The sequence below is a fragment of the Eulemur rufifrons genome, chromosome 8 (genome assembly GCF_041146395.1).
Source record: "Eulemur rufifrons isolate Redbay chromosome 8, OSU_ERuf_1, whole genome shotgun sequence".
In the NCBI taxonomy this organism is placed as follows: Eukaryota; Metazoa; Chordata; class Mammalia; order Primates; family Lemuridae; genus Eulemur; species Eulemur rufifrons.
This window is the reverse complement of record NC_090990.1, coordinates 38,471,845-38,498,646: the sequence shown is the minus strand read 5'-3', so window position 1 is coordinate 38,498,646 and position 26,802 is coordinate 38,471,845. Positions and strand designations below refer to the sequence as shown.

Genomic DNA, 26,802 nt, shown 5'->3' with positions numbered 1-26,802 from the left:
ATTTTTCTATTTTTGGTAGAGATGGAGTCTCAGTCTTGCTCAGGCTGGTCTCAAACTCTTGAACTCAGTGATACTCCAGCCTCTTGGTTTTCCTAATGAGGATTCAGAAGGCATCAGTTTTGGATGCCATTTTTACTCAAGTCTCTTGCCCCTAATTTCAAATCCCTTTTATTTTTTTATTTTTTTACATATAAAGAAACATATGTTTTTTATTATCAATCTTATAAATATAATATCTGAAGTCTTTGGGAGTCTAATCCTGATATCTGTTGATTCTCTTGGTCCCTGTGCATATATGGCTTTGTTTCCTTGCTTTGGTGTCTTGATTTTTATTTTATTTTTCCTATGTACATGGGAACCAGCATGCTCCTTTACTTGAGAATTGAGGCCTAGGTTGGAATTCATTGAGAATTTGTTTTTGCTTCTGTCAGTTACTGCTAACCATTTTCATTAAATAAAATTTTCTACTTATCATTTTAGGAAAAACAATATAAATTTGAGCTGCAAATCCATGTGAGGGTTTGTGGTTGCAAAAACTCAGGGAGTTTCTCTTACCCCGTACCCACCTAGCACCAGGGTCAAAAAAGGTAATTTTTCCTGCCATCCCTTCTGTGGGATGGATTTCATTCACCCTCACACTGAGGCTGCAATGGAGGCTGAGTTCCAAGTTCATGGCTAGTCTCCTATTAGATTCCGTGTTGGATGGACCCTGGGTTTTTCTTTCATCTCCCTTACCCTAGCAGCACTCAGAAAGGATGCTTAGAGTCTCCAAGGTTCGTAGATACCCTCAGGGTAAGACTGTTGGGGTATTTTCTTGCTTTCCCAGGGTTCCCCTTTCACTTTGTCCTGGGGCCCCTGCAGCAGCCCTCAAGTCCATGCTATTCACTACTTGGGGGTGCTGCTCCACCAGGCTGTGGGGGTGGCGATAGGAGGAAAGAAGGGATGAGGCAGGGTGTACACAGCATCCTTACCAGTTCAATGTGGGAGATTAGAGCGAGGGACAAATATAAGCTGATGTGCATATTTCTGTCTTGAGTTACTTGAAACATGATTTTTTGTTGTGAATGTCTTAAATTTGAACTCTGGAAACAGAAATAATACACAAAACATTTTAAGTCACCTATAATCCCACTTCCCAACGATGATTACTTTTAATGTCTTGGTGTGTTGTGTATATATACCTATACCATGAATTTTGGAAGGAAATAATCATTTTGGGGATGTTGTCAGGCAGAGTATGATGGTAGTCAGGTGGATGGTAGACATTGCTGGCAAGTGCTGGTAAGTACTGGAAATACAGAAACCGAGATCCTTGCAGGCTGCAGTGAGTCAAAGAATTCCCTTTGTGAGATTAAAATGCAAGAAGCCTTATAAGTGGGCTTGGAAGAGAATAGAGGATTCCCTAAGAAGGGGCCCAGGAGCACTGGCAGAGCCATCGGCTTGTGGGTTGATCTGATTCATCTAACAAGACAGTGGTTTTGATTCAGGAATTAGAATCCCATGCGCGATATAATCATTCCCATGGCTCCTTGCCAGGGTTAAGTACTTAACTTTAGGCTTAAGTCCATTGCCAACACCACCTTTCTTTTTTAGCTAAACACAGAATCTATTGGTTCTTTTGGGTTAAGATGGCCTCAGGAATAAAATAATCCCTCTTGGTAGGTAGCAGCCCTCTCTGGAGATGCACGACGCTGCCTTGACATCTGTAGGCGTGCCACGGAGATCTGCGAGCTCTCCTCCCAGAAGCCCGACTCCCCTGGCCTGGTCACTGTCGCTCACTTAATGGAAGCTGTGGATGAGATGTTTTCATCATCATACATTACTGCTATCAAGTAAGCTGCTCCACAGTTGAGGAAGGCCATGGAAACGTGTTTCCTTTCCTCAGCATTTACTCATTCAGTCTGCATTCACTAATGACTCAGTTCTTCATCTAAGGGGCCTAGTCTAGTCAAGGAGACAGAAACAAACCTGGGATAACAGAATTACACTTGCCATTTATTGAGCTATGCTACAGGTGCAGGTGTCTGGGGAGTAAATGTGCTATGGGAACAAAAAGGAAGCAGATAGTTCTCTCACACTGAGTGGTGTGCTCAGCTCTTGAAATGAGGGTGTGGGTATTTTTGAGATACCAGTATATTTCCAGATGTAGTTGCCAGGTTCCTTCACTTCCAAAGTGGCATTTTCTGTATTAGTTTGAGACATAGGAGCTGAAGTGGAACCTTGCCATATAACACAGGAGAAAGTATTCCCCAGCTTTTTCTCTTTCTTCTCTGAAGACACAGAAAAGCTTTGCTTGGCTTTCCTCTGGGCTGGTGGTACAGCCACTTACAAGAACTCACATTTCCTCATTTCCTTTAAGAAACTCCTCCGTTCTGGAACAGGGCTTCCTGAGAGCCATTCTTGCAGAGTTCCGTCGATCAGGACTGGAGGAAGCAACATTTCAACAGGTGATCCCCTTTTTACGAATCCTTGGTTTTGGTCTGGGGCTTTTAAAATATGTGGAAATTTCAATCAATGTATATTAGTTTGTCTCTGTTTTGTGCCACCCTGACTATGTGAAAGAAAATCAGACCAGCACCTATTTTTATGTGATATTATATTGAGTTGCATGAGAAGAGAACTTTGGCAACCGGTTTCTGCATGTTGGTTTGAGGGCCAGACACTGTTCAAGGAGCAAGATGAACAAGACAAAGTTACTGCCCTAATACAGCTTATGTTGTAGTAGGGGCGAGGCCATGTTTGAAGACAGAACAGTGTTTGAACATAGTTTCAAGTAGCTCAAGTAAGGGGAATGAGCAGGGCTCGTGCCTTAGTTTACTGAAGACTGGTATCCCTAGGTACTTGGCTGCCTTAGAAGAGGAATTATTAAAGGTGTTTGAGTGTGCACCTGAGTGTGTATGTCTGTGTGTGTGTGTTTTAGACATCTTTATTCACCTAAAATAGGTCAGGGAAACATTTTCCTTTCAGCTACTTCTTTAATGGACTGGTTATAAATTCTTTTATAAACATTTAGTTGCTGGTCATGTTTTGCCCATTACTGTCCTCCTAGAGTCTGAGACAGCTCTTCCGCAGAGAGCGACTTTCATTGTAATTTGTAAACATTTCCTGAACATCTACAGTGTGCCACTCACTGTGATGAGTGCCATGAACCCTGAGCTCAATTGGTTAATATCCCTGCTCTGACAAGCTCCCAGTCTTGCTGGGGGTGGTGGAGGGAGACTCATAAATATTTAGAATGGAAAGTGACCAGAACTGCTACAGACTTGCCTGATCCAGCTTTACGGTAGGAATTTGTGTTTCCAGCTATCCTCCTGCCTCCCTATATTTCTTTATAAAGCGCTATCCTTTTCCAAGGGTTGTGCCTTGGCATCTGTTCACACTATGTGATAAGGAAAATGTCTAGCAAAATTTGACTTGAATTTTGACATTCTCAACTGTGGAACTCTCAGCCCCTGGAGACCAGGACTATTTGTGTAACAGTGGCATTATTGGGGCACCCATTGATGCCTTCTGGAGTGTTTGGTATCCTGGATACCATGTGTCTAATTTCCTTAAAAGAAGAAATAAATGATCAGATACAGCCCCAAGACTGCCTTTCCTCTTAACCTTTGCTTTGCTTTTTGTGTCTAGATATACAGTCAGCATGTGGCACTGTGCAGAATGGAGGGGCTGCCATACCCCACCATGTCAGAGAGCATGGCTGTGTGTTCTCATCTGGGCTCTTGCCGCCTCCTGCTCATGGAGCCCAGCAGGAACGACCTGCTCCTTCGTGTGCGGCTCAACGTCAGCCAGGATGATGTGCTGTATGCACTGAAAGAAGCGTGAAGAGGCTTCACGAGGAAGGACTGTGATCTGCTGTTTTTTGAAAGAGCCTGATTTCCTTTTTCTAAGCATATGGAATTATTGTAGCAAAGTATATTGAATGGAAACGGCTGTCATATATTTTGGAATTTTCCATTAAATAATTTGCTTTTTCCAAAGCATTTTGGAAGTCATTACAAACATCAATTGTAATGATTCAATCATTATAAAACCAAACTGTCCTTCTTACAATAGGACCTCCCTCAGACTTTTATTTCTTTTACTAGCCCTGCCATTTATTTAATGATAATATAGCCATTTATTTAATGATAACATACCATATATATAAGTATACATTATACCTGTATGTATATAAAATAGTTCTGGGAGAAAATATAAGAAATTGGTTACATTGGTTGCCTCTGGGAAAGAACTGAATGACTAGGGTCAGAGTTTAGAGTGGGACTTTTCACTGTATAACATGTATCTTTTACGTTCTTTTAAGTTTTGAACAACTGAAACAAAATTTAGCTTGTAAAAAAACTGCTGGAAATAATATCAGTGATAAATAATCTCTAGCAACAAACAGCTAGAAATGTAATTTTTAAAAAGGTACCATTTATCATAAAAACAAATCTTTAAATACAACAGATTTATATGGCACCAAAAATATAAGGTACCTAGGAATAAATCTAATAAAGAGATGCAGTTAATCTCTAGATGCAAATAAATTCCAATCAGAATCCTGGCAGGGCTTTTGGTTTGACTTTGCAAGTTAATTCTAATAATTATATGGAAACCAACAACAGGACAAACTGACATCTAAGGCCTCATACAAGGTACTGAGAAAAACACAGCCTCACTCATGTAATAGTCCTGTCAGTATTTGGCCTAAATCTGTTTATGAGAAAATTATCAGACAAATCCAAATTGAAGGAGAAATACTCTGCAAAGCAACTGCTCCCTTTATTGAAAATATTAATATCACAGAAAAACAAAACTCCGCAAAAAATGGAGGAACCATTCCAGACCAAAGGAGAATTCAGAGACATGAGAGCTAAATGCATCATGTGAACCTCGATTGGGTCCTGGATTTAGGAAATATGAACAATTATTGATATTATAAACTATATTCATATTAGATAATAGTATTTATTATTATGTGTTAAATTTTGGGAGGGTGATAAATTCGTGATTATGTAGGAAAATGCAGTTCTGAGGAGGTTCCTGATGAAATATTTATGAGTAAGGTATCAATGTCTGCAACTAATTCTCAGATAGTTTGGCAAAAATGTATATATGTTTATAACTGCATATAATGGACTGAGAATCAGTATCAGAATATTTTAAAGACTTCCACAATTAATAAGAAAAAGGAAAAATGGATAAATAAGTCATCTACAAAAGGAGAAACACGAATATCCAACAAAATGGAAACAGCAAAAGAGGCATGCAAACCAAAACCATTTCACATTTATTAGAAAACCTTTCTGTGTTGACCTGGAACTGGAACCCAAATGCCCCACTGATGGGAGTGGAATAACTACTTTTGCAGATAATTTGGTGATAATTGGTCTGGAAAATGCAAGAAGTCCTATAGGCCAGCCATTCCATTTCTAAGTATATACCCTAAAGAAGTTCACATATGTACACCAGGAGTCATGTATAAGAATATTCAAGCATTTTTTTGTAATGGCAAGCCATTGGAAAAGTGACTTATTTTCATGCTATGGAATTCCATACAAAAATGAAAATCAACTAGATGAAGTATATATATACCAGTGTGGATGAAGCTTACAAACAGTGTTGAGCAGAAAAAAATTGAATTACTTGGTGTGATAGTAATACCAATGATAAAACATTTCAAAGCTTGCAAAAAAGTATTATGTGTTGCTTAAGGATACATACATATATGGTAGAAATAGAAATGCTCAGGAATAACAAACACCAATTTCAGGATAGTGGTTCCCTCTTTGGGAAAGGGAAGTTGCAATATGGGAGGTGTACAGCTGGTTTCAAATGTAGGGTTTTTTTTTCTTAAACTTGTAATAGGTGCCCATGTAGTTACGTTAATTCACACACAAGGAACTACTGAGTGCCTACTATGTACCATGTACTGCTCCAGACACTGGAGATACCTTGAAGAAGAAACAAAAATTGCTGCTTTTGTAAATGTGAAATATTGTATATCTTTGTGTATATCTTAAATATTTCCTATAAAAATTTTAAAAGGAATGAGAAATATGGAAGTAAAACATCAATTTAAAAATGGTAAAGTCTGTCTCTTCTCTGGGAAATCACCCCACAAGCAACAAGTGGATGGAAAAGCTCTTTGTTCAAGGAAACTACAAAACAGTAATAAAACAGTTTAGGACTGTAGTCTGTGGCCCAGTACCAGTCGGTGGCCTCTTAAGAACTGGGCTGCACATCACTGCCTGAGCTCTTAACGCCCCCTCCGCGCCCCCCCACCCCACGCCCCGCTACACACAAAAATTGTCTTTATGAAATGTAGGAAACAGTAACCAGGCTGTACAGCAGGAGATCAGCAATGTGGGTGCCAGCAAAGCTTCATCTGTATTTACAGCTGTTCCCCATCACTCGCATTACCGCCTTAGCTAGGCACCCCGCCCCATCTGTAGAAAAACTGTCTTCCATGAAACCGGTCCCTGGTCCCAAAAAGTTTGGGGACTGCTGGTTTAGGAGGTAGGCAGAAGTGTGTGAGGAGGCAATGTTTTAGATGGAAGAGACCAGAGGATTTTTACTGATGCTAAAGAGGTTGGTTTTGTATTTTCCTGAGCAAGTAATTTTCTCTGAGCCTGTGTTTGTTTCGTCTAGGGATCATGGCCATCTTGTAAGATTGAGATTTGAGTAAGATCCACTAAGAAAAGAGACTGTTACAAGCTTGGCAGAAAACAGGCACACAACATTTTCCTTTAAACCCCCAACCCCAATTTGATTGCACTGCAGGGTAAAGGAGTAAGAACTTAGAATTAAATTATCTTAAGTGTTCAAGATGTGATCTCTGCTTGTCTTATCTGAAGTTTTCAACTGACTAGAAAGGGTTACTTTCAGGTGAATTACTAAGAAAAATAGGGTGAGCCCCACTGCCATTTCCTGGAGACTTACAAGGACACCGACTAAGAAGGTGGCAGGCGGGCAAGCCCCCAAAGGTGCGGAGCGAGGAACTGAGGCGAGATGCGACCTGCGAGCTGGAGCTCAGTGGCTCGGGCTGAATGAGAGGAGGCTTGGCGGAGAAGTAAACGGGCAGGGGCCGCGGAGCGCCTACTGCGTTTGCGCAAGGTGCTGGGCGCCCCGGCAGAACCGCCCGCCGCGCCTTACCTGCCCGAAGGCGCCTGCGCACCGCAAACCCCACCCTTGGAGTCACCTGTCGGAGCGCCCTGCCTGCTTCGCTCGCACATGCGCACTGCGAGCCGCCCGGCATTGGAGTCACGTGTTGGGGGCGAGCCGCCTCCTGCGCGGGCGCTTCCTGTCGCTGTGGCTGCCGCTGCCGCTGCCGCTGTCCCTGCCGCCTGGGGGTTGCGGGAGCCCAGGGCGGTGCCGGGCAGAAGACCGGGATTTGGTTCGGATCCGCAGCGAGGTATGCCGCGTACCCGCCCCCGGCATGGGGAGAGCTGGGGACAGCGGGGGAGATGGAGGCGGCTTGGGCGAGGCAGGGCAGGGCAGGGCGGCGCGCCCGGCCGCGGGAGTAGGGGCTCCGGCGTCGCCTCCCGCTGCGGACTCTGCTGCCCAGCTCTGTCCTGAGCCAGGCCTGGCTCCGACATGGGAGCCGCAGGCTTGGCGTGTCTGACCGACCTTGTCTTTTCCCTGAGACCGGTCACTTCAGTGGCCCCGGCTCAATTGACGGCCTTGCAGTTCACCCAAGTCACCGAAATCTGACACCCGTGTGCTCACATCCAGTTAACCTCGGAGCCCTGTTGATTTTACTTCCCACGTCTGGAATCCGTCCACTTCTCTCCATCCCCACCGCCACCCCCACGTTCCCTCAGCTCGCCTGGACTGTTGGAAGATGCTCCGTGCCGAGACGGCTTCCTGCCTTCTCGCTCCTACTTCCTGTGCACCTTCCCTTATGCAGCCGGAGTGATGTTTCTGAAGCGCCCACCTAGTCCCGTCCATTCTTTCCCCATTCCCCTCAGAATAATGCCTAAACTCCTTAGCCTTAAAGGTTTCTCTGTCTTGCTGCTTGTTCGGATTTCCATCTTGGTTTGTACCATTTCTGGTCTCATAGTGTATGCCCCGGTAATACCAAGCCTTTAGTTTCCCTGTGCAGGCCAAGCTGTTTCTCACTTCAGAACCATTACCAGGTTGTTCCCTCTCCTGGGAATCCTGTCCCCCATACTTCCCCCAACTTCTTCATGACTCAGCCCACACATCACCTCCTCTAAGGAGCCTTTTCTGTCTGTGCTGGAGAAGGTACCACCTGTGGGCACACACAGCCCTTGGAGCAACCCTGTGTAGTGATTGTTCATGAGTCTGTCTGCACCATGTAAATGGTCCTTGAGGGCTGAGGCCATGTTACATTCATTTCTGCACTCCCATTGCCCAGTACAGGGTCTGACACATAGTAGGTCCTATGGGTGGTTATGAGATCTTTGAGAGAATCAGAATGCTGAGTCAGGTTTCTCTAGATCACAAGTGTCCAATGGTAGCCACTAGCCACGAATGGCTATTGAGCACTTGGAATGTGTCTAGTGTGGCTGAGGAACTGGATTTTAAATTTTATTTAATTTTAATTCATTTAAATTTAAACTTAAGTAGCCACGTGGTTTCCATAATGGACAGTGCTGCTTTAGAGTCTTTCTGAATTCTACCCAGCCTTGTACACACTCTGAACCTACAGTTACTTCGCTGAACCTGCTTTCCAAATTGGAGTCAGTTGAGTAACTCTGTTGTGTGTCCACACTCCTCCCCTTTTTTTTTTTAAGGCAGAGTCTTGCTCTGTTGCGTGAGGCTAGAGTACGGTGGTGTCATCATAGCTCACTGCAACCTCAAGCTTCTGGGCTCAAGCCATCCTCCTGCCTCAGCCTCCCTAGTAGCTAGCACTATAGATGTGCACCAGCACGTCTGGCTGATTTTTGTTTTTTCTGTTTTTTGAAGACGACAGAGTCTTGATCTTGCTCAGGTTGGTCTCGAACTCCTGGCCTCAAGCCATCCTCCTGCCTGGTTCTCCCAGAGTGCTAGGATCACAGGTGTGAGCCACTGGGCCTGGCCCTTACACTCCCCATTAAAACCATTAACAGGCTGTCCCCATTTCTTCCCCATGTTGCTTGCTTTAGTGCTATAATTCCAACATTAGTAATTCATCCGTTGGTGTTAAGCATTGCTGCCTCTGGAAGTTTACTAACCACGCCTTACCACAGGGAGCACTGTTGGTGGCACGGCTTATAGGTACTCCAGTCTGAGTCTTTTCAACTCCCTACCAGATAGGTGTCTAGGCTGCGAAGATGCCAGGGCCAAGACCTCGGAAGGGCCCTCAGACCAGTGGCCAGGGTGTGGCAGCTGCCAAGCAGGTATGAACATAGCCTCCTATGCCCCTGGGCCAATTGGGGGGTGGGGGTCCCTAGATAGCTTGGGTAAACTGGGTCACCTGTGTGGTTTCCCCATTAGTTCACGGACTTTGAGGAGTGCCTCCTGGAGGTGGCAGATCCCTTGGGGGCCCTCTGACTAGTCCCTGCTACTCACAGGTGGGGAGAAGTTTCAGGAACCACCAAAGTTTAGGGTGTTCTGATGGGACCTCTGCTCTCACAGATTCCTCATATAGGGTCACAACTTTGCTTGGCAGCCAAGGATGCCAGGACTTGAGGGCTGCAGTCAGTGGGAGGACTTTGCTGCTTAGGACAGAGGGCTGCAGCCCAACTGGAAGATGGGGTCTGTCTTCCAATTTTCTCCCTTCATTTCTTCTGTGACCAAGTCTTGAGACTTCTTAGTCCATTTTTATTGTCTTAAAAGAGGCAGGTAAGGAAGGTGGTGGGGAAGGGTGTATAGACTCAAGTCAGAGACCTCATTTTAAATTATGGCTTTGTCACAAGACTCAGTTTCATCTGAACATTGGGATAAAAACGGGACCTGTCTTCACATAGTCAAATTCATGGAAACAGAAAGTAGAATGATACTTACCAGAGGCTGGAGGGAGGGAGAATGGGGAGTTTAATGAGTAGAGAGTTTCAGTTTTGCAACATGAAAAGAGTTCTGTGGATGGATAATGGTGATGGTAGCATGATAGTGTGAATGTACTTAATACCATTGAACTCTTAAACATGGTTATGATGGTAAGTTTCATGTTGTATGTGTTTTTCCATAATTAAAAAAAAAAATGGGATCCAGCCGGGTGTGGTGGTGCACGCCTGTAGTCCCAGCTACTTGGGAGGCTGAGGCGGGAGGATCGCTTGAGCCCAGGAGTTTGAGGTCACTGTGAGCTATGATGACGCCACTGCACTATAGCCTGGGTGACAGAACGAGACCCCGTCTCAAAATAACAATAATAAAATAAAAATAAATAAGACCTACTCCTCAGGATTGTGAGAATTAAGATAAAATCATAGAATGCTAAATACAGTGCCTAACAGCTATTACTGTTATTGCTAGTAGTAATAATGGCAGGGTTCTTTGTTGAGTCTGTGGGGAGATAAATGTCCCAAGGGGGTAATGTTGTAGGCCTCAGTTTCCCTTTCTGCATGTTGGGCTTCACATACTGAAGAGGCCACTGACTGGGACATTGGGAACTCCACGTCTGGCTCTGGGGCTGAGCTCCACCCTGCCTCATTGTGCGGTTCCTAAGAATCCTGTTCTGCTCTCAGCTGGGGCTGTTTGTGGAGTTCAGCCCTGAAGACATGCTGCTGGGGACGGATGAGACTGAGGATGATGAGGATCTGGAGGCCGAGCTGCTGGCCCTCACTGGGGAAGCAGGAACCACAGGCAGGAAACCAGCACCCAAGGGGCAGGGTGAGTTTGTGACACCGGGCTGGGCGCAGTGATGGGACCACTTGGGTGCAGGCTGGTAGTAGGGGTGTCCTTAACTTGCAGCTAGGAGAAGCCAGCCAGACCCTCTGTCGTCCTGGTGTCCCTGTGCCTTCTGCAGCACTCTCACCAGAAGACTCTCACCCTGCTTACACCCTGAGTGATGGGCACTCGTCCTTCCCTATTGTGGACAGATCTGATTCTCAGGCTGACTGAGGTGCCCATCCTTAGCTCTAGCCAGGGTACTGGCATAGTGCATGGACTAAGTTGGGTACATAGTAAGTGCACAGAAATTGTATCCAGTGACTAAGTGGAATATCCCTCTACAGCCTGGACGAGGACAGAGACTTTAGGCCTGGGAGGATGGGGGCGTTTAAATATTTACTCATTTCTCACCAGGAACCCTCAGAGAGAACCAGCTCCCATCCCTTGTGTCCCTGAGCTAAGGACAATGGGAGGACCTGGGAAGGGGCTCACTGGTCCAGCCCTGCTTTGGTGTTAGACATGCCTGAGTTTGAATCCTGGCTCTGCCACTTGTTAGACTGCAGTGTTAGCAAAATTAATGTTGAAGTTTCTCAGTTGACTCGATATATAAAAAGGGGATAATACTACCCATCTTGCAGAATTGTTGGGAAGTTCTATTGGACTTTAAAAGTCTTTAAAGATGTGAGAGGTATAGCTAGAGGGAATGGATGGATATATCCGTGAATAACCACTGTAGGCATTAGTGCAGAGAAAGGAGCAACTTGCTGCCTGGTGGAGGGCCTAGGGAGGTTTCCCCACTGGGGGGCTTTCGGGCTGGTCATAAAGGAAGAACAGTTTTCCAAGTTGGACTTGGCTGTGGGAGGGAAGGGGGATTTCTGCCTGGGTGTATTTGCTAATACAATGGATTGAAGACCCTTGTTTGCCTATCCTGACCTTATCTGAGTTGCCCTGACCCACTGTGACCCTCTTCCTCCAGCCCCCCTGCCCATGGCCCACATTGAGAAGCTGGCGGCGGACTGTATGCGGGATGTGGAGGAGGAGGAGGAGGAGGAGGAAGGGCTGGAGGAAGATGCAGACCTGCTGGTGCGTCTGCCAGGCTGGTGTCCAAGGGCTCTGCAGTCAAACTCAGGCCTGGCAGAGGGGAGGGCTGTGGAGAGGAGCGTGTTCTCTGACTCTGAGTGCGTGCCTTGCCCTCCCCTGGGCTGTCTTCCTGGCTGTAAGTGTGAGACTTGTGTCCTTTGACCCCTGGTCTGAGCTCTGCAGTTGGGGATTCTCAGATTTGGAGTCTACTGTCTTCAAGGGTATCCTCAGTCAGATTTAAAGAAATGTTTTGGTGGAGGGGGCCTGTCGTGACTGTAGTTGCGAGGCCCCCACGCTCCTAGGACTTGTTTATGTCCCCAGACTGAGCTGCAGGAGGTCCTGGGTGTGGATGAGGAGGCTGGGCCCCTGGATGGTGACGAGGCACCTGGCCCGGGCATCTCTGAGGAGAAGGGGCAGGAGAACATTGAACCTCCAGTGCAGACAGCCCTCCTGACGGCTTCGGTCTCGGCGGCTCAGGTGGGTTCTGGACGAGGGGCCCCGTGTGCCCCTGTGTAACGTGCACGGGCTGTGGCTCACGCTGCACAGCTGCCGGGACCTTTCCAGGACCCTCCTCCAGCAGTTGCCCTAAGCAGAAACCAAGCCTGAGATACTCCTCCGTGGCCGGCTAGCCTCAAAGGCCTCTCTGTTCTCCCAGACCACCCCCAGAAGCCATTTCCTGGCCTCCACTGATTGTTTGGGCCTCTGGCCTCTCCAGTGAGTCTTTGCAGCTCTTCTTTCTCTTGGAGTCCCAGAGCTTCATCTTCTGAGCCAGCCTCCTCTCGGGGAGAGAATGGCAGGGGCCTAGCTGGCCCTGGAGTGGCCAGGCCCTGAGCTGAATTATTCTATTTACAGGCTGGAGGGCCTCAGCTGCAGGTTTTGCTGGAGGAACGGATTCGCAACTACCGGGAAGCTGCAGCCAGTGCCAAGGAGGCAGGTGAAGCAGCCAAAGCCAGGCGCTGTGAGCGCGGCCTGAAGGTGAGTTGGGTGAGGCTGGAGAGCAGGGCTGGAGGAGTGAGTCTCTGGGGAGGGGGGTGGCGGGGTGTGTGTGGCAGGTGGGGCTTGCGCCAGTGGAGGGGAGGCCTCCCACCAGCCCTGTGCAGGTGATGCCTGGCCTGTCTTCGAGTAGGGTCCAGGCTGAGATGGCTGGCTGGGTTTCTGAACTAGTTCTCTTCCTCAGATTCTGCAGTCCCAGCTAGTGGCTGTGAGGAAAGGCAGGAAGATCAATGAGGACGAGATCCCACCTCCAGTGGCCTTAGGCAAGAGGCCCCTGGCCCCTCAGGAAACAGCCAACAGGAGCCCTGAGGCAGACCCCCCAGCGCCCCCTGCTGTGGAGCCAGGTATTTGAAGACAGCTAAATCCTGGGCTGGTCCCCAGGCTCCTAGCCCACAGCCTGCCTCCCTGACCTGGCACTGTCCACTGCCATCGGTCATACCTTCCCCAAGAGGTCCTCAGGCTATCGAGACCTGTAGTGTACTGGGAAGCCAGAGCAGACTCCTCCTCCTTTGACCCTCATGTCCTCTCCGGGGGCTTTCTGTTTCCTTACAGACAACCCCTCCCAACCTGAGACAAGCCTCCCAGGCAGCCCTGGCATTTCTGCCCTGCCCGATTCAGAGCCAGACCCAGACCCAGACCCACGGGCCTTGTTGTCATCCCGGCAGAGAGAGTACAAAGTGGCTGCCCTCAGGGCCAAGCAGGCTGGAGATCTAGACCACGCTCGAGAACTCATGAGGATCGGGAAGGTATGACATCTGGCTCAGAGGCCCCGTGTCCCACCCCTTGTTTTACAGGTGGAGGAAACTGAGGCTTGGAGAGGGAGCTGGATCGGGGGCCTTGAGTGAGACTGGCCTGAGGGGGAGTTGTTTCAGTGCAGGCTCTTGGGGTTCCCTGGCTTATGTCCACACCTGCTTTTCTTCTGCAGAGATTTGGTGCTGTCCTGGAGGCCCTGGAGAAGGGGCAGCCCGTGGACCTGAGTGCCATGCCCCCAGCGCCCGGGGGTCAGTGTGGGAATTGTGGGGGCATCTGCTCAGGCTGGGTTGGGGTTGGGGAGTACTGGGGCTGGCCAGGCACCCCCACCTACACCTCTGCTCTGGGTCCCCAGATCTGAAGCCCCAGCGACAGGCCTGTCAGGCCCCCACAGCACCCTCAGTCGTTCCCCCAGCAGTGGAGCAAGTGCAGCTAGTGATGGCCTCTGATATCCCAGCAACCCCAGGTAGGACAGGGTGGTGGAGACTGGAGTAGGGGCCTGGCAGCAGCAAGCAGAGCTGATGTCCTCTCCTTCCCCCCTTCAAGTGGCCCCCACAGAGCCACAGACGGTGCTGGACGCCCTGCAGCAGAGGCTGAACAAGTACCGGGAGGCAGGCATCCAGGCCCGGGGCAGTGGGGATGAGCGCAAGGCTCGGATGCACGAGCGCATTGCCAAGGTGGGCCTGCGGCTCTGCAGCCCCTGCCCTGTGTGGCCCTTCCCCTGGTGGCTGCTCTATGTCTCTCTGCTCCTCCAGCTGGCCCTTTTCTAGGTAGTCTTTATCTGTCTGTCCGTCTCTCTCTCTCTGGAGCTCTTGGTGCCTCAGGGCTCTTTCTTTCCTCCCTGGTCTGCTGTCTTTCCATCAGTCTTCCTCTCCTTGCCTCCCTCTGTGTCATGGTGGGAAGGGGCCCGTGGACTTCTGCCCACCATGGGTCCCTCCTCTCCTTCCCGTGCAGCAATACCAAGATGCCATTCGAGCACACCGAGCAGGACGCAAAGTTGACTTTGCTGAATTGCCTGTTCCTCCAGGTGAGTGGGGCTTGGCCTACGGGCTCTGTGAGGAGGGCTCTCTTGGGAGAGAGGTAGTGACTTCTCATGCATCTGCCTCTACCCTGTGGAGCCACCCACCCCGGGAATGCCCAGGCAGAGCCAGACAAGGCCCCCAGCAGCCCTGTGCTTCCCTGAAGCTACTCCACCCCTCCCAGTTCTGTCTCTCTTTCTCGCCACAGGATTCCCCCCAATCCCTGGCCTGGAGCCCACCATGGGCACTGAGGAGGATGCAGTGGCAGCGACTTTGGCAGCTGCCCAGAAACTGGCCTCCGAGGATACAGCCCCAGCAGATGAAGACGAGGACAAGGTTTGGCTGAGGGTGCAAGACTACAGGGGTTGGTGGGGAGAAACAGCAGATGAGGGGTAAACCCAGACCCTGTTATTGTCCATACTGATAAGCCCAGTGAGGCAGGTATTCTTTCCTCCATTTTCTGGAGAAAAAAACTTTGCCAAGGGTACCCAGCTAGGAGGTAGTAGAGCTAGGATTCAAACCAAGGTCTTTCTGACTCCAGAGCCCAGATTCTATCCCCATTACCCTGATGTCTCCTTCCTATTGGGGAAGTTAGATCAGAGAGCTTTTGAGGCTTCTAGCTGTGAGGTCTTTTAGGACTCAGGAAGGGAAGCCACCCATCTCCGGTCACACAGTGAGTTAGTGCAGTGTTGGGAAGATGGCCCAAGTCTGGGACCTGCCGTGACCACGGTGGGGAAAAAATTCCCTCATGACAGCCTCTGGGGCACCTGCAGGGTGAGCCCCCAGTGCCGGCCCCAGCGGCCAAGAAGCCAGCACGGCCTCTGGTCCCTTCGTGCCAGCCCCTGCCTGAGCCCAAGGCCTCAAGTTCTAAGGAGTCACTGAGTCCATCTGGTGAGTGGGGGACAAGGAGGGTAGAGCGGAAGGTCTAGTGAGGGGCAGGCGTGGCCCTAACTAGCAGCCCTCTCCTGTCAGTGCGGGAGCAGCTGGCCCTGCTAGAAGCACGGAAACTGCAGTACCAGCGGGCAGCCCTGCAGGCCAAGCGCAGCCAGGACCTGGAGCAGGCCAAAGCCCACCTGCGGGCGGCCAAATATCTTGAGGCTCAGATCATCCAGGCTCGAGCCGGCCAACCTGTTGATCTCTCCAAGGTGAGTCCCACCTGGTTAAGCACCAGGACCTCTCAGGCAGAGGAGGTGGGGGCAGGCTTGGCAGGCAGGGCTACGAACTAGGGCAGCTTTTGGGAGGAGATGGGATTTGGACAGGATGTGATGATAAGCTGGGAAGGAGCCCTTTGCTTGTGCCTCTCTACTGCATGGCCCCCACAGAAACCGGGGAGGGCAGGTGGGCTGCCTGTGGTCAGAGATGACAAGTGAGTGGCAGAGTGTTCCAGCAGCTTGGGGCAGAATGGGAGGCAATGAATTGCCGTCGTTGGGAGTTTAGTAGAAGCTGAAGAAACATTTAGCTTGGATTCCTGCCTTTGTTGGGCCCACTGGAGGAATAATCTCATTCTTGGGGCCCGAGGGGCCTTGTCACCTGGGTAGGTGCCTTCGCCCTTGACGGATGAGGAGGGTGACTTCATCCTCATCCACCACGAGGACCTGCGACTCTCCCAAAAGGCAGAGGAGGTGTATGCCCAGCTACAAAAAATGCTTCTGGAGCAACAAGAGGTGAGTGGGCCCCTTGCCTCCTCCTCCCCTTTCAGTGCCCACAGCCTCCTGTGGAGAAAGACATGGCGCTCAGGCCATGTGGGCCAGGACTCAAATTCCAGCTCTTCCGCTAACTGGCTGTGTGACTTTGGGCAAGGTACTTCCCCTCTCTGAACCACGTTTTTCTCTCTATAAAGGAGGTAACACCCTTCTTTCAGGGTGGTTACGAAGTTCAAACAACAGAGTAGCAGAGAAAGGACTTTGTAGATGGGGCGGGAGACAGATGCATATGTGTATTCATGTGTGTATCTATCTCAACTGCTGCCTGTCCTTGTGGAAAGTCTACCTTCTGAGCTGATGTTTGAATTAGGTTTTAAAGGAAGGATAGGGGTTTGCTAAGTGAACTTTGGGGAGTGGCTGTCTTCAGGAGAGGAAATAGCAAAAGGGTAGGCAGAAAAGTGTGGTGGAACTTGGGAAAGGTGCCCTTGGGGTATGTGTTGGGGGAGGAGAGAGGTGAGGCTACAGAGAAAGGCTGGAGCTTTAAGAAGTCAGGCCTTGAATGCCAACCTGGGCAGGTTCTGCTCTGGGCTCTGGAGTCATGCTGGGCCCCTCTTTTCAGAAGTGCCTGCTGTTCTCCAAGCAGTTCATGCACCTGGGCAATGTGGCTGAGACCACCCGGTAAGAGCAAGGGCTGGGGCGGGGTGTGTGGGGTGGGAGCAGATAGTGAGCCCTGTCATGCTGATGTGCACACCCCTCCCTGTCAGGTTTGAGAAGCTTGCTCAGGATCGCAAGAAACAGCTTGAGATACTGCGGCTAGCCCAGGCCCAGGGTCTCGACCCTCCCGGCCACCACTTTGAGTTGAAGACATTCCAGACTGTGAGGTGCCAAGGCCTGAGGGAAGCAGGGGCTCTGTGCAGGGGCTGGGAGCTGAGGCTGGAGACTTCCCAAGCTTGGCCCTGCCATGGGCACTGGGGCTGCTGAGAAGTAGGCCATGGTGCCTGTCAGGGAGGAGCTCAGAGCAGTCTGGGTGCTGTGGAAAGAGCTCTGGACTGGGAGTGAGAGACGAGGGTCTGTGTACCAGTTCTGCCACTTCTAGCCGGGACAGGCGGTTCCTCCAGGGGCCCACTCAGCCAGGCAGGTGGGCACTGGGAGAAGGGACCTTGTTCCACTGCTCCCCTTCACTCTGAGCTCTTTCTCCTTTCTTCTTGGCTATAGGATCTTCTCAGAACTCAACAGCACGGAAATGCATCTGATTATTGTCCGGGGAATGAACCTCCCAGCCCCACCAGGTAACCCTAGGGCCACCCCCACCCAAGGAGGCTCTTGCCCTGACACTGCACCCCAAGCCTGGGCTCCTGGCTGCTCTGGCTCCTGACTCCCTTTTCTCCCCCACAGGGGTGACCCCTGACGACCTGGATGCTTTTGTACGTTTTGAGTTTCACTACCCTAACTCGGTGAGGTTCAGGTAGAGGGTAGGATCCTCTGAAGCCCACCTTCCATTCCAGGACCCTGTACTCAGTTTCTCCCCATCCCTGGGAGGTCTGGCTGTCGGTTCCTGGCCCCATATGCCTGTTTTACAAGCTGTCCTCTCTCTCTTCTGCTTTAGGACCAGGCTCAAAAGGGCAAAACAGCTGTGGTGAAGAACACAAACTCTCCAGGTGAGGGCCACAAAGCATCCCTTTGTCCTCCCTCTCACTCTGTGGGTAGCACTTGCGGTGCCAGAGTGCTTTCAAATCTGTTATCTTACTTGGTCCACTCATCTTGGGAGATAAAGGTACTATTAACACTCCTCTTACATAGTTGGGGAAATAGGCTCAGAGAGGTAAAGGGACTTGCCTAGGGCCTCACAGCAAGGTGGCACAAATGGAACTGAACCCAGGAATTCTTGCTCCAAATTCCAGGTCCTAACCACATTGTTATTATCTGTGTCTAACAAGAATAGAAACACTCTGCTTCCAAGGCCAGGACCCAGATGCTCTGCCACCCTTTCGTGGCAGTCACCCTGAACTGCAGGCAGAGAGATTGAGGGAAGCCAGCCCTGGGCCTGTTTCCACTTCCTCAGGAAATCCCTGGGAGCCAAGTCCCTCTTTGCCTTCCCCTCTTGCAGAATTTGATCAGCTCTTCAAACTAAACATCAACCGGAACCACCGGGGCTTCAGGAGGGTGATCCAAAGCAAAGGGATCAAGTTTGAAATCTTCCACAAAGGGTGAGCCTCCTGTCAGTCACACTGCCAAGGTGGGCTGGGAGGAAGGAAGAGCGTTTCTGTCCCTGCCGCCCCTGCTGCTACTGTTTTCCTGCATGAGCTCAGCCAGTTCATTTCTGCCTTCCTGCACAGTCCAATCCTCTGCTGTCTCTTGGCTCCCCAGATCCTTCTTCAGAAGTGACAAGCTGGCCGGCACAGCGCAGCTGAAACTGGAGCGGCTGGAGAATGAGTGTGAGATCAGAGAGATCATGGAGGTAGGGCCCGCGGGGTGGGCAAGCCAGAGGACTTGGTAAGAGAAGAGCCAATAGTCAGTGAACACCAGTTCCTACTGCAGGTTTGTGTGCTCATTACTTAATTTAAAGTTGTCCACAAGTGTGCTTTAGGCTAGGTGGTGTCCTCATTTTACAGCTGAAGAGGTTTGAAAGGTCTGAGAAATCTCATGGTGGGACCCACCAGAATGCAGCTAGTCTGTAGTTAGGAATCAGTCCCCAGAGAGCTCCTTAAGCTCCTTTGACCTCAAAGGATTACCCAGACTCTCTGAGCTCGCTGCTGACAAATGAGGAAACTTAGGCCAGAGAGGAAGGGGGAGTTAGGTAAGTTTGTACAGTGTGTCCCTGGCAGAGCTAGGACCAGACCCTCACTGATACCTTTGTAGGGTGGTGCTTTTCCTAAAACAGCATACTTTGCCCCACCCTGACCCCCCCCACCCGTCTGGGGGCATAGTTCTTACACCGGGCCTGGTCTATATTAATAGGCCCTGCCGAGGGTGCTCAGACTTCTTGGGCCTGTTGCACTGCTGTGCACTCCAGCTGCCCCTCTTCTGCCCAGAAGAGGGAGTGGCGTGGTGAGTGGGAAGGAATCCGTGGCCTGCGTGCTAGTCCTGATGGCCACAGAGTCACCCATTTCTCTCTGAGCCATCTGTAAAGTGAGTGTTTGGACTCGGTACTTTTTAGGCTACTCCTTGAAGTCAGTGTTTCTTCCAGGAGTTGCCATGGGGATTGACGGAAAAATGGAGTGAGCAGAGCTCTAGTTTCTCATCTTCACTTCAATAAGAGCACTGATGCTTATCCAAATTTATATATTACTTTTTTTTATAAGTCTTACCTAAAACCACCACTACCAGCTCCAAATAGCAAGAGGGCAGGGTTGTCACGAAATGGAAGCTCCAGTGTTAACACCGCAGGACACCTTAGCTCTTCTCACTTCTTTCCCGGGAGCATAGGGACCAGCCTGCTCCCGGCCCCTGTCTCCTTAGTTACCATCCCCCTCTCCACGGTCCTCGCAGGTCCTGGATGGAAGGAAGCCCACCGGGGGGAAGCTGGAGGTGAAGGTGAGGTTGCGGGAGCCTCTGAGTGGCCAGGACATGCAGGTGGTCATGGAGAACTGGCTGGTCTTGGAGCCCAGGGGCTTGTGAGGTGGGTAGTTCTCTGGGCCCTTGGAACCGCTGCCCCTGGTTTTTGCTAGGGCTCTTTAGAGACCCTTCTCTCATTCAACTCGTTTCTGGGGAGAAAGCCTGGGAGTTTTTCTCATCTATGAGGAAGACCAGGAGGCCGAATGGTGGGGTTAGGTTCATGAGCTGCATTTCTTATGCTCCTCAGTAGAACTGGGGAGGAGAGGTAACCTTCCAAGGTTTAACCATTTTCAGGAAATCCTTTTTAAAATCTGTTTGTTTTCACTGCAGTTGAGACTTACTGCTTGTGCTCTGCACCCCTGTGCCACAGACAGTGAGCACTGGGAGAAGCAGCCGGCGACTGTGTGCAGGAGCTTACTCTTCCCAGCTGTGCTGCCTTCGGAGCCTTTGTACATAAGAGAGATGCTGCTACACAAGCACCAAAGACCTGTTAAGCACGTGCACTAATGACCTTGACCCTCGTCTTTCCTCTTGCTGGCCCCCCCTGGGCCTCCACAGAAACAGGGTGGATTCCAGAAGCCCCTCATTCCTGTGTGCCGTGGAGTCCTGCAGCCCCTTAACTCCCGCATAGCAACTGTGCAACTTACCCCTGCCCTCAGTTGCACCATTTCTGGATGTGCCTTTAAAAGATATAACTGTAAGGGATGGGAGAACTTGGAGGTGATCGGGAACCTTCCCTGCTTAGGGTAGGGGCAGGGTTCCGTGACTCCAGTGGGTCAGTGGCAGCCTGTCCCAGACAACTCCTTACCCCAGCTCTGCTGTACCTGTGCCTTGGTTCCTGACAGCTGCTGCACTAGCCTTCCTGCTTCCCAAAGGACTTAGAGGAAGAGGAAAGTTATTTTTGGTACTAGTTAGGTGGGAAGTGAGGGGAAGGTTCTATCTTAGGATTGGTCCACCCACTTAAAAGACTGTTAACTTGAAGAAGAAAAAAAATATATATATATAAAATATTTTATGTAGCAATTTTTATTTAAGAAACTAGGTCTAATTCATAGCAGGGATTTTATAGTCTGCACACAGAATAACCATCAAAGTTCTAAACAAAAACCCTGTTCCGTGTCCTTTTTAAAAGCCAGCATAGCAGTATCATCTGTCACTGACAGAAACTGCTGCTGTGGCTCCTCTTTGGAGAGGGAGGGAAAGCCTTTCCCCATCAGCTGCTCACCTGGGAAATCCCTTAGTTCTAGTCCTTTGGATCTGTTTTTCTGAACGGATGAAGGGATTTATAGTGATAAGTGGTTGTAACAGAATAATCAAAACTGAAATATTCTACATTTTTTAGAAATAAATACCCCATTTTTGGCCCCCTTTTCTTGAAGCATTAACTTAAGGTCAACAGAGCATTCCTCGAGATCATTTTTAAAGCTGTAAGTGAATGTATCTGGCTTACTGATCACTATAGTACTGCATAAGCACAGCTCAAGGATTGAGCTTGTGTGTCTTTTTTAGGGATAACAGGATGGACCCTGCTTCCCTGCCCTTAAGAGCAGAGCTTTTAGTGGGTCACAGAGCAAGAACTATACACGTGACTTTTTTTCCCCCAAGAATTCTCTGGCCAAGCTTACTTACCTATCAGAAGTGAGCTACCAAAACTTCCACAGATGTGTGTTAACACTTAACTGTAGTCACATGTGTATCAAACAAGCAGTAATCTAGAATGAAAAGGAGGGCTGTTAGCCTTCGTAAGGTGGCCTAGGGCAAAGAACAGTGGCCAAATGGTTTCTCACCCAACCCAGTGCTTATGAAGAGGGTTAGGTACCACTGTGGCTATCCTTGAAGTTTCCAGCCAGTCCTGGAAATTTCTAAATTCAGGGCTCTGCTGGAAACATCCTAATTTCAGTAAGAAGTTTTCTATGGTTCTTGCTCCCAAGATTCCCTTTGCAAACCATTCCATTTGTCTGCTTCACTGCTCTTTGCTTTTTGAAAAACAGAACTTCCAGACTGAGGGATACAAGACAAAGCCTCCCACTGGACTTGGAGACTGAGGTTCTTAAAAGGCCTTTGTTGTAGCCAAGGCATGCATGGGTCACTGGTAGTGGGAGGAGCCTGCTCCAGCCTCATCTTGTCCTAAGATTTGTCCACATACAGTAACCAAACGTTGAAGATTAGTGACTCATGGGCAGTGGGAACCAGCTACAACCCAAATCATTTGAAATTTTTGATTCTCTTTTTGATCTAGTACAATGCACACTTTCTTCTGAATTAGTGAACTGAATAAAACATGGAAGAAATTTACCTTAGAATCAAGACGTCTTGCTCACAGTTAAAGGGCAAATTTTTGTGACTGTAACATTATTTTCCTTTTCTCATAGCACCATCCTGAAACCGGCCTCATTGCTTCCAAATTTTCAAGGTGTGTTTTCCAAATAATTGTTGGCAGCTCCTAAAAGACCCTGCCCCTTAAGTAAGGGCAGATGCTTTCCGGGTGAAACCGTGAGGCCGAGACTGGCAGATCCAGGGAGCTTACACCTGGCGCAGCTCCGTCACAGATGGGAGTCTTTCCTCCTCTGGGCCTCAGCTGCCCAGACTCTAAAATGTAGCATCATCATTTCTGCTACACTCCTTAGCCCTTCTGGTTGTGTATACAGTCCCTAAAAATCCCATTGCCATTATTTTAGCATTATTAAAAACCACCATCACAAACTTGCCAAATCCAGAAATAAATGTTCATCAGATTGACTGATTGTCTTGAAATGCATTAAATGCATAAATTATTTCCCAGATGACCAGTTACGACAGAGGTAAATTTAATTGGAAATTTTGGGCCCACCAGTGTTTATGAACATGGGGGAAGACAGAAGATGGGAGCTTAACACAGACAAAATCCCATACTATACCCCTAGAGCCCAGAAGGTGCCCAGGAAATGTTAGCAAAAATAAATGGATAAACTACATTGCCTAGCATTTGATAAGCATTCAATAATTTGTAAAAATTTGATAAATTAACAGAATGGCAATTATATTCCTCTACAGTTCAGAAGGATCTCTTTATCTCAGTCTTTTACAATCTAGAAAATCTGTGTATTTAGAAATGTGATATTTCAGCCCTTCACTTTATGTATTAATAATTCTTATAATATGCATTCTATAAAAGCAAAGATAAACAGAAAACTAGCCTTGGCTGTTTTATGCCCAATTCCACAAGAATGATTTTACTAAACATAATTATGTAGTTGAGAATACAGGCCAGAGTTTGTCCTCAGTGGAATTAAAAAGCTTGCACCGATCCAGAAGAAATATGTACAGTGGCAAGATGTATATGGCTGAGAGGAAGAAAGACTATAGGAAAACAGGGCCAGCCCCTGTAAAAGTTCCAAATTTCTGAAATATATTTAGACTAAGCTGGCTATTACACCAAAAATACCTGCCCTTGTTAACAAGTGCTTCCTGTTCTTGTCAGGTCAGAAGGTGGCAGTCCCAGGGCTCCGTCCTTATAAGGTGGGCTAAGGGGTGCCTTTCTTCCCTTAGGAGTTCTGAGTACCTCAGGCTATGGGAAAGGTCACAATTAGAGTTCTCGACAGCCACCATCAGTATAGCCTTTGGAGCAGCAGATGTGGAATATAACCTCCCATCCCACAGAGAGAGGGATGAACCCAGCTAGACACTTCTAGGTCAGGCCCCAAACACAGCTCCACAGCCTGATACTGCCACGTGCTAAGCCCCGTTCTAGCCACTGGGGTGCAGCCTCTCATGGTCTCAGTCTCAGAGGCCTGCATTAGTTTCCTGGGAATTCTTGGAGCTGTACTTTTACTGCAGAGGAACTAACTCTACCTTGACCTGAGCTTTCAGAAGTTGTATCACATATATGGATAAACCAGATCTTTGTTTCTGATACCACTCCCACTGAAAGAAAGCGGGGCTCCCTGGAGAAATGGCTGATTCCAGAGCTGGGGCAGGGTGAGCAGAAGATGAGCCTGAGGCATCTTGTTAGGCTAGGAAAGAAAGTGTTCAGAAAGAAATAATAGGAGCATGTCACAAGGATGTGCGAGCCAGTTTGAAGGGGTTCTATCTGGCTAAAGATGAGACCATTTGTGCATCAAAATAATAAATTAGAACCACTGAAAAAATAATCCATGAGTCCATAATGAAAACTAATTAGATGAATACATAGGGAAGAAGAAAGGGCTTTTGCTTATAGTAGCTTAGCAAGTGCAACTTGTAAAGGTGGAGGGAGTACAGGAATTGGAACATTGTTTTGTAGCCGTTACATTAACAGTAAAAGATCAGTGCTGGTAAGGAACATCAGTACATGCTAATCTGGGGATGTTTTGATGGGCAAAATATTTATGTCTGAAAGTATCTCAATATATATTAGTTATTATTCCTGGGGCAGGAGATATACAGTGGAGAAATTGGGCAATACTTTGATCTCATGATCAAAATTTACACCATCAATGAGGGACAGATAGATATCAAGTGATTGTGGCCAAAAATGCATAAACTGATTCTAAATATGAGGAAACATCAATATCAAAATGAGTTGTTTTCTGTTAAAAAACAGGTGGGGTTGGCTATACTCACCAAAAATATCAATGACATAAAAGATTAAGGCAAGTCCTGAAAGATACATGCCATGTCGGATCCCAGGACGGACGGTCTACTGGAGGGAAAACAGGGCTACAACAAAGGATGTTACTGGGCAAATACTAGGTTAAAGTATCATATCACTGTTAACTTGACTGAAGTGGAGAACTGTCTTGCAGTTATATAAGAGAATGTCCTTGTAGGAAATAAGCACTAAAGTATTTAGAGGTAAAGGGCTATGATGTATGCCACTTACTCTCAAATGCCTCAATTTTTTATGGAGAAGGAGAAAGAGAAAGGGAGGGAAAGAAACACTGGTAAATCAAACGGGGCAAACTGTTAATATGTGAACAATAAGGGAATCTGGGTAAAGGGTACATGGTGTTTTTGTACTTGAAACTTTCCTAAAAGTTTAAATGATTTCTCAATAAAATGTTTTTTTAAAATACCTCTGGTATATTATGTTATGATTCAGAATGACTTGGGTGTATGCTGTCAGCTTTCACAGAAATGTTTCATTTAATATCTGCCATTCACTTGGGCAGATCTTGAGTGATCCTGAGCTCAACTCTGCTCTCTAAATGACCTCATTTACTGAATTGCCCATCCATGACTAGAATAGTGGATTAAGCCCTTGGGTCTTTGATTCACTTCAATGAATAATCTGGGAAAAACAAAAATCTAAGTGTGACTTCTGCTTGATAAACAGCTATGATGTAACTGGGACAAGATCAGTGTGGAATTCTTTTTACACCAACTCTGTACAAAGAGTGCAAGAACTAATGCTTCATTTTTTATTTCCCCTCTGCCCTCCCACCCGACCCTTGGTGATGGTTGTACCCATTTGAGCATTTCTGAGCACATGACCATAAGTAAATCTTAAAAGAGAGGAGCAGAATTCTTGTCTAACCGGTAACAGAAGGGGATTAGCTGCAAGGATAGCATAACTGTTGTGCAGTAACAGAAGCTGCCCAGATCTTCTTGATGGAAAATGCATAGAAGATTTAGAATTATGGAACATCTGTCCCCCTAACCTCCCTTTCCCACCCCTGTCTCCCAAACCCCACTCCCACCCTACTCCACCCACCACCCTGTTAATAGTGTTAACAAAAGCTTAATCTTCCAGTTTTAAAGTGCAAATGATTTGGGTATGACTGCTGTTGCAACAGGTCTGAACAGAAAAAAATGATGTCTTCTCTGTCTATGCAATGTTTTCCAGAATATAAAAGATGAGTTCCATGACAACAGGGCCCTCACTGAGCTGGCAGGCCCCTCCATGGATCACCGGCACCAAGGCGCTGTCCAGATCGTTCATGTACTGCGAGGGAAGGGGCTGGCCGTTGCTCCCTGCTTGATAGCCAACCTACACCAAAGAGAAGGGGTGACAGGTTACTGAACAAAGAAAGTCTCTCCAGAGGGCTGAGGACCAAGGAGGCTGAACAGGAAAGGAGACGTCTGTCTTGGCCTTAGACTAGACACATGGCAGTGAATACAAATTGCTCCTCTTCCCCAAATTGTCATTTATAATGACAATTGTTGTCTACTCACCCTACTCACCCTGACCACTTGGTAGCTGTGAGACATTGGGTGAGTCACTTAACCAGGTTAAGGTCTTAGTTTTCTGGAGAAGTGCCGGGGTGTGTAGAAAGGTATGGAGTATTAGAATAATACCTTAATCTTTGGTTGTGAAAATTAAAATGAGAAATATACAATGTACAGCTCCCTAACAAAGCAGGAACTGAATATCTGTTCTTCCATCTGTCCATTCACTCATGTATCATTTTCTGAGCAGCTACAACACAGGGATCCAAAGATGAATGTGACAGGGGCCCTGCCCTCGAGAGGCTCATACATTCAGCAGGAAACAAATGCTTGTTCTTAGATTGTTTTATGTGAGGTGATTCTCCCTCTCCAGCCTCAGTGCCATTTGAGAATGGACCATGACACTTCATATGTATCACCCTGATATGCTTAGTACAGCACTGGGCAAGACCTAAAAGTAGAAAATAAATATTTGTTGATTAATGACTAGTCAAGAAATGGAGCCAGGCACATAACCTTTCCCCCCGTCATTCCCTGATAATGGCACAACTCTGTGCAGGCACCAGTTTCTCCCCTGAGCACTCAGGCCAGGAGCAGAGTTAGTGCTCAGCTGGAGAGGTATCCAGCTCACAGTCCGCACCCATTTTCTAAATGACTCAAAAGTAATGGGCTGAGGGATAAGAGAAGTCTGGCAATTTGTAAGCATCAAGACAGGACCAGTGGGACATGTCACAGGCATCCAAAATCCAAAAGAAGTGGAGAGAGATTAGAGTGCTAAGCCACAGGAGAGAAATGCCAGGACAAGGAACTGGGGGTTAACAGGCTAAGACCAGATTATTACTACAGTGAATGTATAAAAACTTTATGTAAGACAG

General features: G+C 48.1%; 3 protein-coding genes across 6 annotated transcripts in view; 2 read left to right on the top strand and 1 right to left on the bottom strand.

Moving 5' to 3' along the window:
• The window catches only part of ORC1 (origin recognition complex subunit 1), a 28,922-nt gene extending 25,049 nt beyond the window's left edge, over positions 1-3,873 (top strand). Inside the window, exons 15-17 of the mRNA XM_069477944.1 lie at positions 1,663-1,832; positions 2,360-2,447; positions 3,631-3,873. Coding sequence (XP_069334045.1) covers positions 1,663-1,832; positions 2,360-2,447; positions 3,631-3,825 — 453 coding nt within the window. The 3' untranslated portion in view covers positions 3,826-3,873. The remainder of the gene's footprint in view (positions 1-1,662; positions 1,833-2,359; positions 2,448-3,630) is intronic.
• A 3,414-nt stretch (positions 3,874-7,287) lies between these two features.
• CC2D1B (coiled-coil and C2 domain containing 1B) lies at positions 7,288-20,405 on the top strand. Of its 3 annotated transcripts, none has more exons than XM_069479974.1 (25): positions 7,288-7,399; positions 9,243-9,329; positions 10,617-10,761; positions 11,738-11,844; positions 12,163-12,318; positions 12,694-12,816; positions 13,019-13,178; positions 13,387-13,580; positions 13,760-13,835; positions 13,940-14,050; positions 14,131-14,261; positions 14,539-14,611; positions 14,812-14,939; positions 15,377-15,494; positions 15,576-15,748; positions 16,142-16,267; positions 16,866-16,924; positions 17,011-17,127; positions 17,462-17,535; positions 17,642-17,700; positions 17,853-17,904; positions 18,354-18,453; positions 18,614-18,704; positions 19,736-19,865; positions 20,132-20,405. In XM_069479974.1, the coding sequence occupies exons 2-24, from the start codon at positions 9,264-9,266 to the stop codon at positions 19,862-19,864; spliced, it is 2,568 nt and encodes an 855-aa protein (XP_069336075.1). In that variant the 5' UTR covers positions 7,288-7,399; positions 9,243-9,263; the 3' UTR covers position 19,865; positions 20,132-20,405. The 3 variants fall into 3 exon arrangements, with proteins under 3 accessions (XP_069336075.1, XP_069336074.1, XP_069336073.1); XM_069479973.1 differs by having other exon boundaries at positions 15,359-15,494; positions 20,172-20,405; XM_069479972.1 differs by having other exon boundaries at positions 15,359-15,494.
• Positions 20,406-25,167: 4,762 nt separating this feature from the next.
• Positions 25,168-26,802, bottom strand: part of ZFYVE9 (zinc finger FYVE-type containing 9) — a 148,336-nt gene continuing 146,701 nt past the window's right edge. For both annotated transcript variants that reach the window (XM_069477942.1, XM_069477943.1), the window contains one exon: positions 25,168-25,748. In XM_069477942.1, coding sequence (XP_069334043.1) covers positions 25,587-25,748 — 162 coding nt within the window. In that variant the 3' untranslated portion in view covers positions 25,168-25,586. The remainder of the gene's footprint in view (positions 25,749-26,802) is intronic.